We start from the raw sequence: 19,709 nt of genomic DNA on the forward strand, positions 1-19,709 counted from the left end.
CCCACACAGACACTGGGAGAATGTGCAAACTCCACACAGTCACCCAAGATGGAAATTGAACCCAGGTCCCTGGAGCTGTGAGGCAGCAGTGCTAACCATTGTGCCACTGTGCCACCCCAGCTATTTAGTGATTCAATTCCTCCCTCTAAATACAAAAGCCTCCTAAAGAGCTATTCTTTCTTTCCAAATTCCCTCCTTTGGTGCCCACTTCTTTTATAAAGCGCTTTGCGATGCTTTTGTTATGTGAGGAGTGTGCTATAAATATTGTATAATCTGGTGTTCTTATAAAGATGTATCCACTTTCATTTACTCTATGGAATAATAATGCTTGAGTTTGAAGATTGCTTTTATGAGGAAACCTTTTCAAGGACATTAAATGCTGTGACAATATTAGGAAGAGCAGATCCTTACTGATGGCTGCCTAAAGAAAGATTTTCATTTATGGTTACAGTGACATTAATCCTCTCTCAATAACCAGCATTTCTTCTGCTCTTTGATTTTGAATAAGTTTTTAATAGTTAATTTATGAGCTATTGCTTTTAAAAGCCTTAAAGCTTCATCAGAGATTAGGGGAGATGCTCTATGTAAGTACATCTACACATTATCTCGGAGTCCCGAGTGTGTATCCAGTCTAGGCATTTAACTTGAGTGTTTGTCCAGAATTCAAGCTGAGCTATAGATAACCAATTCCTAGGTTCAAACCCTACTTTGTGCTAGTGTAGCTGAGAAATATTGTTAAAAGGCTAATAACTAGTCATATACCCATTCTTCTAAAAGGGTCCTTGGTCTCATATTGGGTTCGATAACCAATGAGGTTAAACTGAGGCTTTACCTGATGCAGTTTTTCAAAGTCAGCTGCATCATGAAGATGAAGCATTAGATCAAGCCCAGGAGAGGGTGCAATGCCCCATCCTGTCAGCTTGGATTTTGTTTGATAGAGCCCAAGATAAGCATATTTATTCTGTCAGCTTGAGTGTTTGTCCCTCATATGGGGACCATGATTGGACTTAATTTGGATTGGCATTTTTGATTAGAAATAAAGTACTGAAAGGTACCAAAAAAATTCCTAGATTTGTGTATGTGGCCACAATGCTCTCAATAGTTAAATCACCAACATTGTTCACTGCCATATTTTTTCCTGATATCTGGATACTCCTGCTACATGACAGAGGGTGACCAGTACCAGTTAACTAATACCCTACCAACAACTCAACATTTCTGGACAAGGAGCAGGGATGGATATTTGAAAAGAATAAGATTTACAGATCTATTTTATTTCAATAATGGAAAAGGTGATTATAACATTGTGTGCAGCTATTATATTTGTGAAGCTCTTAAATATTACTCTGGCCCTTTCTTATTTTCTCTCCCTTCTTCATACAGCGTTAGGGACCAGATCATAAATGCCAAGGTATTTTATGAAGTTAGCCTGGACCCTAACATTTCCTTTTGATATTAGCATTGGGGTGACCATAACGTGTTTTGCTCCAGGTATGATTCAATTGACCCACTAGGAAGCTTTTATCAAAACAAACTTTACCTAAGATGGAATATAACAAAAACAATAAGTATAATTTAAACCAATTAAAATACTTAAACATGACTAAGTAGAATCCTTAACAGCTATCCCTCTCTATTGTTCCAATTTAAGCAGTACTCCATAGATAAAAAATCCTTTCTTCAGTATCAATAGCACCAAAATATGCTCATGTGGATGCTGGATTTCCAGCCTTTTAATAGCTCTGGACAGAGATCCAGACAAACACCTGTTGTCGGACTCTCATATAACCACCTCCAGAGAAAGATCCACCCACAAACAACAGAATTTTAGAGAAAGAGACTTATTTTCGAGCAGATTCCAGTCTCCAACGCCAGAAAGAGAAAGAGAGACACTGCACTCTAACAATTCCAAGCAACATCTAAGTTTAATTTCCCTGTGTAAGCCTAGCTCCACCCAGTCACATGTCACATCTGTCTATCAACCTAATCTGCAAAACCCCAAAAGAACACTAAAATAATGGAAGACATTAGTCCAGATTAAAACAAACATTGCTGCAGTAACAATACAGGGCTACCGGTTACAGACCCAGTGGCACCAGTTAGAACAGACTGTTTTAAAAAAAACCTGCGCACAAAAACATTACTAAATTACATTTCTTAAAGGTACGATATTGACACAAGAGATGGGGGATGGTCTATTGATCAATAAGCCACCCTAACTAGAGATCAGGCATGCTCATTATATTTTTCATCCATGAGATTACTACTTATTGGATGAGTTAAATTCAAGACTCCATTGTTTTCCTCACTAACTATAATCTATTTTCCCACTGATTACAAAGCTGTGCAAGATGGAACATTTCAAGTTAGGAATTCCTATACCTGTACCATTATTTATTACATCCCAATATGACATTAGATGTCGATTGCATCCTCTTGCCTATACCAAGCATTTCTAAAGTGTGCAGCTGAGGATAGCAGGCCATAATTCCCCCTGTAAATCATTTATCAGAGATGTACTGCAAAGTTATGAAATCTGGTACATTTTGCAAATTGTTTCATTTGAATATTTGAAGGTCGTAAGTGTATTCATTGGTGGCTTATACCGCTGTGAGTACAATGCAACTGTCACAGCAATTTAGTGTTGAAAACATACAGAGGCCTTTGCATAAAATTTTGTCAAGAATACTCCTCCTAAATGAGTTAGATAGCCTTATATTCAAGGTGTTTTCATCACAGCTTACAGAATCCTTGCTATGACCCTGACATACATTCTAGCCAAACCACTGATGTACGTTATCTCGCCTTTCTTAACTGAGAAAATCTATAACCTTGATTTATATTTATGAGTTCTGCAGCACTCTTCTATTTGCATTCAATCCATAAATGCATTTATTTGCTCATAATATTTTTAGCCAGAAGGTTATTTCATATATTTCGTAAATGAGAAAAGGCATTTTTTTCCCTTCCTCAGAGTTATTTTCAAAATGAGTTGGATAAAGAACAATTTGCTTGTTTAACTCCCACTGAGAATATTTCAGATACACCTCCCATTTTGTCCTGAACCTTCCCACCCCACTTCTGGTCCGTGAATTTTGAATTGTAAAGGTACCTTTCGTTGACTATTATTCAATTCTCTTTGTGCCTTCAAGTTAAAACTGTTTTCTTGATGCTTTATCTATAACTGACAGTTTACGAACATGATAGGGTGATTTGGCTGCTTCATTTTCCTTCTGGCATACACAGAAAAAAAAATTCTGCATCAAAACATTATTTTCCTTGAGGAGAAATGTAAAGTGGATGGGATACCTGTGCAAACTATTACGCGACTTAAATGGTAGGGCACATCATTCTCCACATGCCAAGTCCCTGGTCTTAGCTGTGCTATTGTGGGGAAATGCCAAGCACATGACAGGTTCCACTCCCCAGAGAATTAAGGGAAGTTCCCCAGGTAGGAAATGTGCCCATTTGTCTTTTCAGCTAAAAATGATGCATAGCTCAGAGACCCATGAAAGCAGAAGAGAAAACAGCTAAAAAAAAAAGGAATATTGCAGCAAAGTAATTTTTGCTGAAATTCAGGTATCTATTCAGCAATATATGCACACAATGCATGAGACTAATTACCTTGAGCTACCTTACCAGCACACCTATCCTGTGAGTAAGGCACAGATAAAAATCTAAATGGTTTCATCGAAGAAAGTGAATAAACTGGAGGGAGTCAAACAGATCTTTTTAATATCTCTTTTTAAACACAGACAGCATAGGGCAAGAGACATTGCCAAAGGTTGCCCATGCACCACTTTCAGAGTGTCTTTGTGCCCTGCGTCGCTGGAGGTTATGCCTTCTCTTTGTTGAATTAAAAACTGTTTAATAGTGTTGTACAAACATTGATTCAGCGCAACATTCTACTGGAAAATGTGGAGCAGTAGCTTTAATGCTATAATCTATTCTAATGGTTTCATTGAATTCATTTCTTCACTTCACCCCGGATATATAGCACGACGCGATATTTGGTCACTAAATACCTGTCATTAAATCATTAGGAAACATTAAATAGTAAATAAATTTGATGTTGACAGAGAATGGAAGGTTTATACCAGTAGGTGTGTCAAGTAAGCAGCAAGCTGAGCAGGTAGCCACAAAATCTCAAGCACCCAGGATATTTCAATAGCAAATGAAGACAAGAGCTCCTGGAAATGAGGAGATGTGTAATTATTTTGGGATATTTGATTGTTAAGTATTTAGAAAGGAAGATGGCCTAACTATAAGAATATCTAGATATGTTATCTCCCTGATGTAAGGGTGACTGATTGCTGATCATAGGTAAAAGATCTATTAAAGGGAACCTTCAGGTGATGGTGTTCACTTGTGTCTTCTGCCCTTGTCCTTCCGAGTGGTAAAGATCACCTCCTTGTATGGAACAGGGCTAAAGAAGGTAATTGATAGGATAGTGATGTATATGTATTTATATACAAAACCAGGAGTTGAAGGAAAAATAGTGGATTGTGAAGACAGGCCTGAATGATTTATATGCAATTCTGGCACCTACGCTACGGGTATAATGCAGCTGAGTTGGAAGGTGTGCAGTGAAAAGCTGCTTCACTGATTAGGAAAGTAGAGAATACACCATATGAGGACAGAGTGATTTAATCGTGAAGGAGGGAATTCAACTCAGACTATATTTGGAGATATCCAAAGTGTTAAATTAAAAGCGGAGGTGTTTAGAGTAGCTAAGAGTAGTGGGCGAGAAGAGGATTGGGAGAGGTTTAAATGTCAACAAAGATTGACAAAGAAGATGATAAAGAAGGGTAGGAGAAACTATGAAGCTGGGCTTGCGCTTAATATAAAAAAGGATAGCAAGAGTTTTTATAAATATATAAAAAGGAAGAGGCTGGCTAGGGTGAACGTTGGTCCCTTAGAGGATGAGAAGGGGGATTTAGTGGTAGGGGATGGGGATATGGCTGAGGTCCTGAATAACTTTTTTGTTTCTGTCTTCACGGAGGAGGACGTGAATAATTTGCCGGGTGTTAGAGATGGAAAGGTGGTAGGACTGGAGGGTCTTAATGACATTACTGTTACTAGAGAGGAGGTGCTCAACAGACTGGAGGGACTGATTGTGGATAAGTCGCCAGGACCGGATGGAATGCATCCGAAGGTTCTGAAAGAAATGGCGGAGGTGATAGTGGATGCCTTGGTGGTTATTTTCCAGACGTCGCTGGATTCCGGGGAAGTGCCGGAAGATTGGAAAGCGGCTAATGTTACGCCGTTGTTTAAGAAGGGTGCCAGGCAAAAGGCAGGGAATTATAGGCCGGTTAGTTTAACATCTGTTGTAGGTAAAATGTTAGAATCTGTCATCAAGGAGGAAATAGCGAGGCATCTTGAGAGGAATTGCTTGATAGAGCAGACGCAGCACGGTTTCGTTAAAGGGAAGTCGTGTCTGACAAGTTTACTGGAGTTCTATGAGGATGTGTCTAGGGCGGTGGATAGAGGAGAGCCGGTGGATGTGGTCTTCCTGGATTTTCAGAAGGCGTTTGACAAGGTACCTCACAGGAGGTTATTGCAGAAGGTCAGGGGACAGGGAGTTGGGGGTAGGGTGTTAGCGAGGATAGAGGATTGGTTGTCAAATAGGAGGCAGAGAGTGGGGGTCAATGGGTGCTATTCGGATTGCGGGTGGTGACTAGTGGAGTGCCTCAGGGGTCGGTGCTGGGGCCTCAGCTATTTACCATTTATATAGATGATCTGGAGGAGGGAACCGAGTGTAGGGTGTCGAAATTTGCTGATGACACCAAGATTGGAGGAAAGGTAAATTGTGCGGAGGGTGTGGAGAGTCTGCAGAAGGATCTAGATAGGCTGGGCGAATGGGCCAGGAAATGGCAAATGGAATTTAATGTTGGCAAGTGCGAGGTGGTCCACTTTGGTAGGAATAATGGTAGGAAGGATTATCACTTACGTGGCGAAAAACTGCAGCAGACGACGGTGCAGAGGGACCTTGGGGTCCTTGTGCATGAGTCGCAAAAACCCAGCTTGCAGGTGCAGCAGGTGACCAGGAAGGCAAATGGGATACTGGCCTTCATCGCGAGGGGGATTGAATATAAAAGTAGGGAGGTCTTGCTGCGGCTGTATAGGGCATTGGTGAGGCCGCAGCTGGAGTACTGTGTGCAGTTTTGGGCGCCGTACTTATGCAAGGATATTTTGGCCTTGGAGGGAGTGCAGAGGAGGTTTACTAGGCTGATGCTGGAGTTGAGAGGGGTTGAGCTATGAGGAGAGGCTGAATAAACTAGGCTTGTACTCGTTAGAGTTTTGAAGAATGAGGGGAGATCTCATTGAGACATATAAGATGATGAATGGGATGGATAGGATAGAGGTGGAGAGACTCTTCCCGCTCAGAAAGGATAATAGGACTAGGGGACACAGCCTCAAGATAAAGGGGGAGCGGTTTAGAATGGAGTTGAGGAGGAACTTCTTCACTCAAAGGGTGGTGAATCTCTGGAATTCTCTGCCCGTTGAAGTGGTGGAGGCTACCTCGCTAAATATTTTTAAGACGCGGGTTGATGGGTTTTTGATAAGAGAGGGGATTAAGGGTTATGGGGAAAGGGCGGGAATGTGGAACTGAGCCACGACAGATCAGCCATGATCTTACTGAATGGCGGGGCAGGCTCGAAGGGCTAGATGGCCTACTCCTGCTCCTATTTCTTATGTTCTTATGTTCTTATGTTCTTATATCCGATTAATGAGGCTGGGTGATAAGAGAATTTGATATGGTGCAAGAGAACAGGAGGATACAAATACAATAATGTAATAAAAGCTGTGTGAACTGAAATGAGAACAGTGCCAGGTAAAATAGCATTACCTCATTGACAAGAGGATTGTTCGTTCAACCAGTTTACCAAGTGAGGTTCTAGAGCAAGTAACCTGCATCTTCAAGACCTAATTCAACAAATATCTCAAAGAGATATGTGCCATCGGTTACAATGGCTGGATAGCAGGAAGGCTGATCAGGATACTGTCATTTGAAAAATAGTTAGGGCAGTTTTAAACAGCACCAAACATTATTGGCTTATCTCCTTTTACAGTTAATGGATTTTTCTACCTGAACAGAGCTTCAGTTCTAATCACAATTAAGAATAGTGTTGTACATTTACTGATACAGCTGTCTAAACTGGAGGTATTTTACTTTCAGTCTTAGGTTCTGCTTCTGATTCATGTTTAATTAGATGGCAGTATCTTTAGAAGGCTGATGCTAGTGAAACAGAAAGGATTGGAAATCTTTACTGTATTATGGATAGACATTGATAATGGCCACCTGGCCACTTTCTCCCCAGGGCATGTTATATGAGACAAGGGGAGATAATACAAAGTAATTAACCAGGAGTAAACTGGATTAGCTGAATCTTTTGTGGAGTGGTAATCACTGTCGCATTTGCCACCCTGCTCCTTTTCACTTGCCTTAGACTGGAGCTACACTTTTCATGCAGGGACCTCTGACCCAGGCCTGCTGAGAAATATGCAGCACAGCTGCTCCTGAGTCCCTCAGTGTAGTCTAGGATCATGGGGGAAAGCAAAGCGACACTTGTTGGTGTAAATGGCTGAATTTACATGTCTCTGCCTCTTTTGAGCAATGAGGAGAGAAGGTAATTGTGTAAGATAAATTGGTAGGGTACTCGAGAGTATTGGAGTGATCAAGTCAGGGATAAGTTGGTTGGTCAAGGCAGATGTCAAGGGTTTCAGCAGTTAGTCAGTGGTTGGGGGTTAGGGAGGGTAATTTGGTGATTGGGAATGTTAGAATGTAATTGATGACAACTTTGTATCGGATGTAATGTGACCAATGGTAACAAGCTATGAGTCAGCTGACCCAGTAAACCATGGAACCAATTACAGAGTGATGTGATGGTCAGCTGACTCACTATAAATAAGAACCTATTCAGAATTGTGGGGAGCTTGGATTGGCCCTGAGCAAGACGCCAAGTTTGGAGTTATGAAGTTTCTTTATTAAAATCTTACTTTGAATTTGAAAGTTGGAGTTAAATTTATTATATGTTTATTGTCAGTGTTTGAAGAGTTCCTTTTGAAGAAACATTGGTAGCAGAGGATAGCTGTCTTAAATTTATTTTGGGAAAAAAAAGGGACTCTGTTGGAATGTAATCACTGACAAATTTGTATTGGATGTAATGTGACCAATGTTAAGAAGCTGTAAGGGTTAGCTGATCTAGTAAACCATGGAAACAATTACAGAATGATGGGATGGTGCAGGGGGTAGGGATTTTTGGATCATTGGGATCTTTTCTGGGGAAGGGCTGATCTGTTCAAGAGGGATGGGTTACATTTGAACTGAAGAGGGGCTAACATCCTGGTGGGGAGATTTGCTGGAGCCACTCGGGACAGTTTAAACTAGTTTGGCAGGGGAGTGGGATCAAAAGCAGTAGGGAGACAGAAGAGAAGTTTGAGGACAGCATGGAAGTTAAAGACAGCATATTAATTAGTAAAGGCAGTGTCAGTAATCGTAGTACCAGACAGAAGCAAGACAGAGAGCAGGGGAAGTCCAGATTAAACTGCATGTATTTCAATGCAAGAGGCCTGACAGGCAAGGCAGATGAACTCAGGGCATTGATGGGTACGTGGGACTGGGATATTATAGCAATTACTGAAACATGGCTAAGGGAGGGCCACAACTGGCAGCTTAATGTTCCAGATACAGATGCCATAGGAAAGATAGAACAGGAGGTAAGAGAGGAGGGGTGTTGCACTTTTGATTAGCAAAAGCATCACGGCCACACTGAGAGGGAATATGTCCGAGGGTTTGGCCACTGAGTCTATATGAATGGAACTGAGAAATAAGAAGAGGGAAACCACTTTGATAGAGTTGTACTGTAAGCCCCCAAACAGTCGGCGGGAAATTGAGGAGCAAATATGGAAGGAGGTTACAGACAGCTCCAAGAGAAATAGAGTGGTAGTAGTCGGAGGTTTTAATTTTCCCAACATTGACGGAGACAGCCATTGTATTAGAAGCTTGGATGGAGAGAAATTTGTTGAATGTATTCAGGAGAAATTTCTCATTTAGTGTGTGGATGGCCTGGCTAGAGAGGGGGCAAAACTTGACCTCCTCTTGGGAAATAAGGAAGGGCAGATGACAGACATGTTAGTGAAGGATCACTTTGGGACCAGTGACCATAATTTTATTGGTTTTAAGATAGCTATGGAGAATGATACGTTTGTCCCAAAAGTTAATACTCTAAATTGGGGCAAGGCCAGTTTTGATGGTATCAGGCAGGAACCTTCAGAAGTTAATTGGGGGAGTCTGTAGGAAGGAAAAGGGACGTCTGGTAAGTGGCATGCTTTCAAAAGTGTTTAATCAGGGTTCAGGGTAAACATATTCCTTTTAGAGTGAAGGGCAAGGTTGGCAGAAGTCAGGAGCCCTGGATGACTCAGGATATTGAGGCCCTGGTGAAGAAGAAGAAAGAGGCACATGACGTGCATAGGCAGCTGGGATCAAGTCAATCTATTGAAGAGTATAGGAGGTGTAGGGCTAGAGTTAAGAAATAAGTCAAGAGGGTAAAAAGGGGACACGAAATTGTTTTGGCAGAGAAGGCAAAGGAGAATCCAAAGAGCTTTTACAAATACATAAAAGGCAAAAGAATAACAAGGGAGATAGTAGTGCCTCTTACGGATCAACAAGATAATCTATGTGCGGATCCACGAGAGATGGGTGAGAGACTAAATGAATGTTTCTCATCAGTATTTATTGTTGAGAAAAGTATGGATGTTAGGGAACTTGGAGAATTAAATAGTGATGTCTTGAGGAGTGTACATATTACAGAAAAGGAGGTGCTGGAAGTTTTAAAGCGCATCAAGGTAGATAAATCCCCGGGACCTGATGAGGTGTATCCCAGGACATTGTGGGAGGTTAAGGAGGAAATTGCAGGTCCCCTGGTCGAGATATTTGAATCATCGATAATCATGGATGAGGTGCCTGAAGATTGGAGAGTGGCAAATGTTGTGCCTTTATTTAAAAATGGCAGCAGGGAAAAGCCTGGGAACCAGAGGCCAGTGAGCCTCACATCTGTGTGGGTAAATTGTTGGAAGGTTTTTTGAGAGACAGAATCTACAGGCATTGAGAGATGCAAAGCCTGATTAGGGACAGTCAGCATGGCTTTGTGAGTGGAAAATCTTGTCTCACAAATTTAAATGAGTTTTTTGAAGAGGTAACCAAGAAGATAGATAAGGACAGTGCAGTTGATGCTGTCTACATGGACTTTAGCAAGGCCTTTGACAAGGTACCGCATGATAGGTTGTTGCATAAAGTTAAATCTCATGGGATCCAGAGTGAGGTATCTAAATGGATACAAAATTGGCTTCTTGACAGAAGCCAGAGGGTGGTTGTAGAGCGTTGTTTTTTTCAAACTGGAGGCCTGTGACCAGCGGTGTGCCTCAGGGATCAGTGCTGGGCCCACTATTATTTGTCATTTATATTAATGATTAGGATGAGAATATACGAGGCATGGTTAGTAAGTTTGCAGATGACACCAAGATTGGTGGCGTGTTGGACAGCAAGGAAGGTTATCTCCAATTGCAGCGGGATCTTGATCAATTGGGTCAGTGGGCTGACAAATGGCAGATGAAGTTTAATTTAGATAAGTGCGAGGTAATACATTTTGGTAACTTGAACCAGGGCAGGTATTACTCAGTTAATGGTAAGGCACTGGGGAGAGTTACAGAACAAAGAAATCTAGGGGTACATGTTCATAGCAAATTGAAAATGGAGTCACAGGTGGACAGAGTGGTGAATAAGGCATTTGGCATGCTTGATTGCATTGGTCAGAACATTGAATATAGGAGTTGGGACGTCTTGTTGAAGTTGTACAAGACATTGGTTAGGCCACACTTGGAATACTGTGTGCAATTCTGGTCACCGTATTATAAAAAGGATATTATTAAAGTAGAAAGAGTGCAGAAAAGATTTACTGGGATGCTATCGGGACTTGATGGTTTGAGAGGCTGGATAGACTGGGACTTTTTTTCCTGGAGCGTAGGAGGCTGAGGGGTGACCTTATAAAGGTCTATAAAATAGTGAGGGGCATAGGCAAGATAGATAGTCATCCTTTCCCCAAGGTAGGGGAGTCTAAAACTAGACGGCATACGTTTAAGGTAAGAGGGGAGAAATACAAAAGTGTCAAGAGGGGCAATTTTTTCACACAGAGGGTGATGAGTGTCTGGAACAAGCTGCCAGAGGTGGTAGTAGAGGCGGCTACAATTTTATCTTTTAAAAAACATTCAGATAGTTACATGGGTTCGATGGGTATAGAAGGATATGGGCCAAATGCAGGCAATTGAGATTAGCTTAGGGGTTAAAAAAAATAAGAGCGGCATAGACAAATTGGGCTGAAGGGCCTGTTTCCAGACTGTAAACCTCTATGACTCTACAAATAAGAACTTGTTGGGAATTGTGGGGAGCTTAGATTGGCCCAGGCTAAGGTTCCAAGTTTGGAATTATAATGTTTCTTTATTAAACCCTTTTACTGAATTCATAATTTTGAGTTAGTTTTGTTATATGTTTATTGTCTGCATTTGAAGAGTTCCTTCTGGAGTAACAGGGGGGATATTTGGGGATGTTGGGGGGTTGCCAAGTGGTCGGGTGGGTAGTCAGAGGAATGGGAATGATACTTGGAGATTGGAGGGCGTAATCAGAGGATCAGTAGGTAGTTACCCACAAGTTAAAAGTGGTTTTAATCATAGAATCCCTACAGTGCAGAAGGAGGCCATTCAGCTGATCAAATCCCACCAAAGCCCTATCCTCATAACCATTCATATTACCCAACCACGAGGGGACAATTTATCTTGGTCAATAAACCTAGCCTGCACATCTTTGGAGTGTGGGAAGAAACTGGAGAACCTGGAGGAAACCCATGCAGACACAGGGAAACCATACAAACTCCACGCAGACAGTGACCTGGACCAGAATTGAATCTAGGTCACTAGCGCTGTGATAGAGCAGTGCTAACCACTGTGCCATCCTTCTAACCTTTCCTGAGTAACTTTGCTGCTCAGAGAGTCAGAACCACCTGAAGTCTCTGACTTTCAAATGGAGTTTTGGGGGGGTAATTGCCCAAAAGAATTCCACAAGCATTTCATGTACTGTTCACATCTGAAGACTTCCGAGAGGTCCCCCAGCAGAATCTTACAGGGTTTCTCTGGGATACGTGACCCTCCAGGGAATTCTAGATCTGGGCCTTTAAGTTTTGTGGATGAGCGAAATATTTTCATGAGGATTCAATGGGAAAACAATAGTGAAGTCATGCAAGTACCTTTCACTAATTACAGTGATTACAGAACCAGTCACTAGAAAGATACTGGCAGTGAAGTGAAGTAACCCTTAATTTTCATTGTTTTTTTTCTATCTGGGATCTATGGCACACCTGTTTGGAGTAACAAAACTGTGCCACCAGCAAACAATGTTAAAGTGTTGCTGAAGCAACAGATGCTTTTCAGATTTCTCAGTTGTCGATGTTGTGTTTGTTAGCTCATTTGAATATTGGGTTAGCTGAAGACCAAAAGGATGAATACTTTAGAATACTGGCTTTTTTCTTTTGTTTGTTATTTAAGAAAGGATAGAAATGGAGAGATTGCTGTTTTCAATCTTGTATTGTTTACTTCCATGTATTGTCAGCCAAGTCTAAAGGTTGTGGGCAAAATGACACTCTGGGGACTTGAAGGCATGATCTAGGTATCTTGGTCCAGTATTGGGGAACACTGCACTGTCAGCAATGACCGTTTCAGCTGAGGTCTAAAACTAAGTCCTCTTCTGCTCTCCTAGGTATTTCTAAAAGAGTCAGCAATGTATATTGATGTAGCACCTTTAATATAATAATTGCCCCAAGGTTCTTCACAGGAACATTATCAAACAAAATTTGACATGAGCTACAAAAGGAGATATTAGGTAAGATGCTGAAAAACTTTGATAAAGAGGTCACTTTTAAGTAGTGTCTTAAAGGAGGGAAGTGAGGGGGAGAAGTGTCTGGAGGATATTGCAGAACTCGATGCACAGACAACTGAAGGTACAGTCACCAATGGTGGAGCAATTAAAATAGGGGATGTACAATTGACAGAATTAGAGGAGCGCAGATATCTTGGAGGTTGGGGCTGGATAAGATTACAGAGATGGGAGGGATGAGGCCACAGAAGAATTTAAAAATCAACCAGCATCACTTAGGAAGAGATTCTTTTTCATGTCACTCTTTGTTTTGGAACCTTGCAATGCACAAATTAGCTGACACAGTTTCCGACATTACTACAATGACTTCACTTCAAGTAATGCTTCATTGGCTGAGGTGAAGAAAAGCACTTTTATAAATGCTGAATCTATTTTTTTTGATCTCCAGTCTTGTATTAAGATTCCGGAAGACAGTGATAACTGTGGGGGTGGCGGTGGGGGAAGGCTTTAGCGAGTTGGAGGGTAGGGAAAAAAAATGGCATCCCTCTTTCTTCCTGCTCTTTGAAAACTTTGAAAAGGTTTTTTTTAAAATTGACCTCTCCACTTCCATTGCGCTGCCATCGCTAACCATATTCCTGCATGGGTAGCACATTATCGGGCTCAATCAAGCTCAATTGCCCCTTGATTATTTTTTATAAATCTGGTGGGGGGGCTGCTGGTTTGGGGCCCAGCCACCTGCATATTATGGAAGTGAGCTCGGTGATGGGTGCAAAAGTGTTGGAGTGGGCACCTGCCTGATCTTGCGTGCCCTCCCCGCCCCCCCCGCCACTGAGAAAATGCCAGTGCACATTAAATTTAGACCAAGATTTCAAATTTGAAGTATTTCACCATAACAACAATCAAATGCAACTTTGTCAAAACACTATTTAGTAGTGAATTTATACTCTAAACTACAGAGATGTTTTCCCCATTTAACTTTTAAAATGACCTAAAATTTCCACCCCTTCTCCTCCCACAGTTATTCTTTACTCAGCCCCTGAAGTGGACACTTAATTCTCCCAGAACTCATCCAAAGACATTAAGCAGGATCCTCCAGCCTTGGCCACAGCTAGGATTCTCTGATCCTGCAGCAATGAACGGCGATTTGGCTAAGCACCAAATTCTCCATTCTTGCTGACAGTCAAAGAAAAAGTGGGCAAGAAAATCTTCACAGGCATTGGCACTGCTACTGATGGGAAGATTCAGGCTACCACTTCTGCTCCTAAGTTGCTTGGTGTTTAGAGTAATCACATCAACAATGTAGTATGGAGGCAGATTCATTCAGGTACGTATTTCACCAAAACTGAAAATGAAATCCAATTTTAGGTTTGAATTTGTGGACAAATGACCATCCAACGTGACCACTTCTAAAACCAGCATTGGATTATGTTACTGTTTTCAATTGCAGCCGTAGTGTCTCACGTATGTCAAAGAGAAAGATATTTGAATTTAAATACATTTAGCAATCAGCAAATTTAAAACTTAAAACTTTTGCCCATTTGGTGTTAATGATGTTACTGAGCAATTAAAACCATACTTTTGGATTGTAATGGTACAGGTTTTCAGTTGCATCCTCTGAAGCAATGTGATCCACTTAGGAGGACTGGTTTGTAAATAACACGCTTCTTCACCTTTTAACAAATTGAGAAAAGACTGAATGACAAAATGGAACTGACATTTACTTTCTTATTTCAATCACCATGCCTGGTTTCAATTTGGAAAGACATTTGTGCATTATGCGTCCATTATTGTTTAAATTTCGTCTGGAGTAAAAATCACTTTAACCGCAAAGTCTAAACCCTAGTGTAAATAGAAACAATTGAGACCTGTCAATGTTCCTTTTAAAAAAGACAAATTCAACAAGACTTGGGGAGATAGCTACAACATGGAACACATCCATTAGAACCGGATGATCTGCGGAACCAACAATTTCATTGCAAGGCTCACTTGATATGATCATATAAATCCTAATCAGAAGCCCAAAATTCTTTATGCTCAATCACAAATTTTGCTTTCAATTTTGCTTGCAGGGGAACAACTGCGAATATGTACACAAGGTTACACATGCTGCACCTCCGAAATGGAAGACCAGCTGAGCCAACAAAGCAAATTGGAGTTTGAAAACATGGTCGAAGAAACAAGTCACTTTCTACGCACAACGTTTGTTTCCAGACATAAGAAGTTTGATGGTGAGTACATTGGTAATTTTGAAGTTTTGTCATTCCATGGCCTTCAGTGTTTGAAGTCAGGTGTACACTCCTGAGATTCTTGTTGTTTGAAGTATGTAGTAAAAGGAATCTAGAAACACATTATTAATTGAAGTTGCGGTATTTCTTTGTTATCCAGTGTTATGTGATTTCAGACTACAAGGTTGTATCGAGCATAACACTCTCTTTCAGGATTCTTTTTCCCATTCACGTTTACCTTGAGATAGGCTCAGTGTCTAGAACAATTTTTCTCACAAAGACATCATTTTTTATTGAAGAAAAAGATGTCACTTTGTAGCAGAATGTGTATATTACCAAGGACATTAATAGTTGTCAGTGAATTACAAGAAATTAATCCAATTGAAGGATGAGAAAATGTCACTTACTCCAAAATGTGTCAGCTGGGGGGATTGGCAAGATAAATATGTGGGGTTACGGGAATCGGATCTGGGTATGATCCTTTGTTGGAGAGTTGGTGCAGACTCGATGGGTCAAATGGCCTCTATCTGCACAGGAGGGATTTTGTGATTCTAAAGAAGCAATGTCTCTCTGCTAAATTGTATTAATATTTGTAATTCAGTGACAGACATGTTATGATAGATCTTGGCATTGTCTTAACTTTCTGATTTTTATTGCCATTAAAGTCAAGTTATGACCTTTGTGGTTGACTGAAGTGTTGTGTATGTGTAATTGTTTCTGACTGATTTGGCAACAAGAGAAAAGAATTTCTGAGGTGGCCCACTGTGGGTTGCTTAAACAAACTAATGCAGTTTTATTTTTAAAGTATCACCTGATTGAAGTCCAACATAGAAGAGAAATAAAAATCTGCAAATTCCTCTGCACATCACAGCGCGTCATGTCACTAATCTCACAGAAGTGCATTGCCTTACAATACAGAACACAGGTTATACTCTAGCTGCATGTCAGCCTACGGCCAGATAGAGAACTGCACAAGGATACTTATAACTATTTCACATTATGCACTGAAGATTTCTCACCAGTATCCAACTACCAGTAAGATTTTAATTTGGTACAGAGATTTTAGCTCATTCAGATCTTTTTAATGTTGAGATGATTAAATGTAAAGTTTGAGAAGTTACCAGGCAGCTGGGACAAAGCTTCAAAAAGGCTGACTATTTCTGAAAGTGAAGAGGTTACCAGGCCCAGATGAAATGTATCCCAGTGGAGGCCTTGACCATCATTCTCCAATCCTACCTGGCTATAGCCAATACCAGAGATCTGGAGGACTGTGAAGGCTGTGCCATTGTTTAAAAGGGATGAACGGATAGCCCAAGTAATTTTTAAACATGTTTTACTCCATTCTTAAAGTTTCAAAGCCAATGTACAGAATAGACCAGGTAGACCCAAATACATTTCTTTACTTACTCCGAAAACCAAAATCAAATTGAATCTAATTCATGTCCCCATGAGGGAGGAAAACCAGATTAAAGTTGACAAGATAAAGCATTGCACTCCATCTTGGGCTTGACCTGATGCCTGATCTTTGCCAAAAAGCCGAGAATAGTTATTACACTTGATCTGTAATTACTGGCCAGTTAGTCTTAATTCAGAGGTGGGCAAATTATTAGAAAAAATTCTGAGAGACAGTATAAATCATCATTTAGAAAGACATGGATTAATGAAGGACAGGTGATATGGGTTTGTAAAGGGAAAGTCATGTCTGACTGATTAATTAAAATTTATGAGGTGATCCATTTGACAAAGTATTACACTCATGCAGATGTAGGGAAAGTGGGAATAAGTGCCACAGAGATTATTGGATTTCTGTGGGCAGTTTTATTCAAGGTCAGTGGTAAGCACTGCCATTTCAAGATTGACTATGAAAGCTGAAAAATTCATTTCAATTTTTCATTGAAGACCAATTTAATGTTTGAAATGGAATACAGTATGGCTGGGATCATAATATGGAAAGTAAATCACTTTGGGCTCATACGTAATGGTTAAACTCATTACTTAACAATGAGTTGTTCCTTACAGAGATACTATTTATGGCTAATCACAAAACATACTCTATGTAAAATCATATAATTCAGGAGGCCAAACAACTTTGACTGATCGATAGAGACAAAAGTGATGTCATTGAACATATTGTAGTGGGTGTTCACTATTGCATATAAGAATGGTCATAATTCTAACTCCATAAAAAAATTCAGTGCCTCTATACCCTTCAGCTGAAAGCACTTGTGAAAATGATAAAATGTCATATGCAATGATGTATCCTTTCGTAATACTTTGAAGGATGCTTCTTGAACTACATCCTTGTTTTTTCATCATTAATGCACTGAACCTATTGAGACAGGGGTGTCTGTTTCAGCAAATGCCTCAGGATTTAAGACATGAAAATGAAGCTGCCATAAAGCAGTAAATAGCTAAGATGGTGTTCTCCATTACTGTTGCCCATCAGATGTTGCTGGGACATTAGAAGCCTCTTAGCAATAAAACATTGTCATCAAATGGTCTACGAATGCTTATGGTAACATGCAGCTCTGTAAGACAAATCAAGAGATTGTGTTAGCGTTAAAAACTTCCAGAAAATGAAGTCGGTGTTCCCTGATCACAAGTGTTTGTCGACTGCCAGCGTTTCATTCTAATGATGATTCGAGGCTTTGATGTATTTCAAACTTTTCTCAGGTTTAACAGGGGAAGCAAAAATGTGATTTTAATGGAAGTTTGAACAGAAACATCCTGAAATTCATGTCTTGGAATGTGAGTGCACCAATTAGCACATTTGCCCCAAATGCACCGTTCCTTTGTTTAAGTGGAAGCATTAATGTTTGAAATGTAAATGTCTTTGTTGTTAGAATTGAGAGAAAAATTCCAGATGTACAATAAATGTGAATAATCAGTGTCCTTCCATATCATTTCAGAAACAACAAATTAAATTTGTGCCTTTCATAACTCCCAGATATCTCAAAACTATTTTACAGTCAATGAAGTACTTTGAATTGTATTTAAATTGCACTGTTGCAATGGAAGGATGGTCACCTAAAGTCCCATTAACAGCAATGTGTAATAACCAGATCACCTATTTTTGTGAAATAAGCATAATACTGCAGATCCTGGGATCTGAAACAAAAGGAGAAAATGCTGGAAAAACTCAGCAATTCTAGCTGGTGTTAAAATTTTGAGTCCATTTCACTCTTTTGTGAGAACTAAAAGAGAGGGAAAATGTATTGGATATGATACTATAGCTGAGAAAGACATAGATGTAACAAATTTAAGAAAAAGAGACAGATGGCCCTGTGTGTCATGGGGTAGGGGTTTTGCATTGAGACAAAAAATGTATGAGGTACAAAAATAGATTAGGATAGAAGAGAAAGTAACAGTCTAAAATTGTTCAATTTATTGCTGAGTTCTGAAAGCTGTACATAGAACATGGAGAATAGAACAGTACAGCACAGTATAGGCCCTTTGATTCTCAATGTTGTGCCGAGCTGTGTCCGAGCCCAAGATCAAGCTATCCCACTCCCTATCATTCTGGTGTGCTCCATGTGCCTATCCAGTAACCGCTTGAAAGTTCCTAAAGTGTCCCACTCCACTATCACAGCAGGCAGTGCATTCCACACCCTAACCACTTTCTGAGTAAAGAATCTACCTTGGACATCCCTCCTATATCTCCCACCATGAACTTTAAAGTTATGCCCCCAAGTAACAGCTACATCCACCTGAGGAAATAGTCTCTGCACGTCCACTCTATCTATTCCCCTCATCATCTTACAAATCTCTATTAAGTCGCCTCTCATCCCCCTCTTCTCTAAAGATAAAAGCCCCAGCTCCCTCAACTTTTCCTCATAAGACCTACCTTTCAAACCAGGCAGCATCCAGGTAAATCTCCTCTGCACTCTCTCCAATGCTTCCACATCCTTCTTATAGGAGGTGACCAGAGCTGCCCACGATATTCTAAATGTGGTCACACCAATGTCCAGTATAGTTGCAGCATAATCCCACAGCTCAAACCCCCTGTTAATAAACGCTAACACACTATAAGCCTTCTTCATGGCTCTATCCACTTGAGTGGCAACCTTCAGAGATCTGAGGATATGAACCCCAAGATCTCTCCGTTCCTCCATATTCCTCAGAAGAGTTTTGAAGAAGAGTAGGAGAGTTATCCCCAGTGTCCTGGCCAACATTACGCCCTCAAACAACATCATATAAATATATGTGTGATAAATGCAAGTACATTAATGTCCTTCAACATAATTCCAAAGACAAAAATTAAATTTCAGGAGGATGAAAGTCAAAATTACTTTGTAATCCGCATTCAAGTTTGCCCTACCAAAATGAATCACCTCGCACATATCAGCATTAAACTTCATCTGCCACTTTTCTGCCCAGCTCTGCATCCTATCAGTGTCTCTATGCAGTCTACAAGAGCCCTCCACCTCATGCACTACTCCACCAATCTTGGTGTAATCAGCAAAATTACTAACTCACCCTTCAGCCCCCCTCTTCCAAGTCACTGATAAAAATCACAAATAGCTATTTGTGGAGTTTAATGCACTCACATTGCCATTCGT

At 40.5% G+C, this 19,709-nt stretch overlaps 1 protein-coding gene across 1 annotated transcript in view; it reads left to right on the top strand.

Moving 5' to 3' along the window:
* The window catches only part of gpc6a (glypican 6a), a 980,820-nt gene that overhangs the window by 262,802 nt on the left and 698,309 nt on the right, over positions 1–19,709 (top strand). The window contains exon 2 of the mRNA XM_080198144.1: positions 14,995–15,153. Within this exon, the coding sequence (XP_080054270.1) occupies positions 14,995–15,153 (159 nt within the window). The remainder of the gene's footprint in view (positions 1–14,994; positions 15,154–19,709) is intronic.

This window comes from Carcharhinus amblyrhynchos, chromosome 10 (assembly GCF_965287045.1).
Source record: "Carcharhinus amblyrhynchos chromosome 10, sCarAmb.v2.hapA, whole genome shotgun sequence".
In the NCBI taxonomy this organism is placed as follows: Eukaryota; Metazoa; Chordata; class Chondrichthyes; order Carcharhiniformes; family Carcharhinidae; genus Carcharhinus; species Carcharhinus amblyrhynchos.